This window comes from Anneissia japonica, unplaced genomic scaffold (assembly GCF_011630105.1).
Source record: "Anneissia japonica isolate Jap-2015-1 unplaced genomic scaffold, ASM1163010v1 scaffold30447_len851_cov101, whole genome shotgun sequence".
NCBI lineage: Eukaryota > Metazoa > Echinodermata > Crinoidea > Comatulida > Comatulidae > Anneissia > Anneissia japonica.
This window is the reverse complement of record NW_022690441.1, coordinates 1-856: the sequence shown is the minus strand read 5'-3', so window position 1 is coordinate 856 and position 856 is coordinate 1. Positions and strand designations below refer to the sequence as shown.

Below are 856 nucleotides of genomic sequence, written 5' to 3'. Positions count from 1 at the left end.
ACGGAATAATTACCTGAAAACTTGGGAGATATATTGCTTGCACTGATCGTCACTACAAGCTATGATATCAATACAAGACAATTCTGCTGGTCTAGTTGAGAACATTGAATCAGTTGTTACAGTGCTAGGCACATGAGGAAATGTTGTTTCATCTTGAATTTCTCGGGTTGTTGCTAAAACAATAATCAATTACATGGATGAATGATTATACAAACAAAAATATATAACAAATATAATTTTTGTTACAATAATTGTATATAATAAGAAATAATTTACACATTATGCAGTCTTTTTTACAGACATCAGTTAAGGCATATGGTTGTATTAATGATTAAGTGCTTACATGTTGCGGTTGTCGGTCCATTTGGGATCACTGAATCTGTTGTTATAGCGTTAGGTTCTTCAGGAGGTGTTGTTCCATTTGTTATGTCTGGCACTGTTGTTGCACTTTCTGTACTAGACTGTATGCATCCAATTACAAATAGCAACTCAACGCAACCGCTTTCGGAGCAAGTACCTACTGTAGTAGGTATTACTGTCGTATTCGCAACATCATCATTTGAGCACATTGCTGAAACATTGACGGTTTCACCGACATACACACTTACACATGTACTTGTTTCATTACCGGTTGTGATGACAGTAGTTGATAATCCAGAGGAGCCTTCAACACTGCAATGTATTTATATTCATTAATAATATATTTACATTACGTTTGAAATAAATATGTTCAGAAATATATATCAATAGAACAAGTATTGATTTTGCAACATACTGTGCTATTATTGTAATTGGTTCTATAAATAAGTACTGTTGTATTATTTACACACATGTTTATATTTATATTTTGAGCGCA

The 856-nt window shown here is 33.1% G+C and overlaps 1 protein-coding gene across 1 annotated transcript; it reads right to left on the bottom strand.

Moving 5' to 3' along the window:
• Nucleotides 1-13: 13 nt before the first annotated feature.
• Nucleotides 14-672, bottom strand: LOC117099912 (the record flags this gene model as incomplete). Its single annotated transcript, XM_033239430.1, has 2 exons — nucleotides 14-173; nucleotides 344-672. Coding segments are annotated over 2 exons (489 nt in total), but the record flags the coding sequence as incomplete, so codon positions are not given.
• Between the last annotated feature and the right edge of the window lie 184 nt (nucleotides 673-856).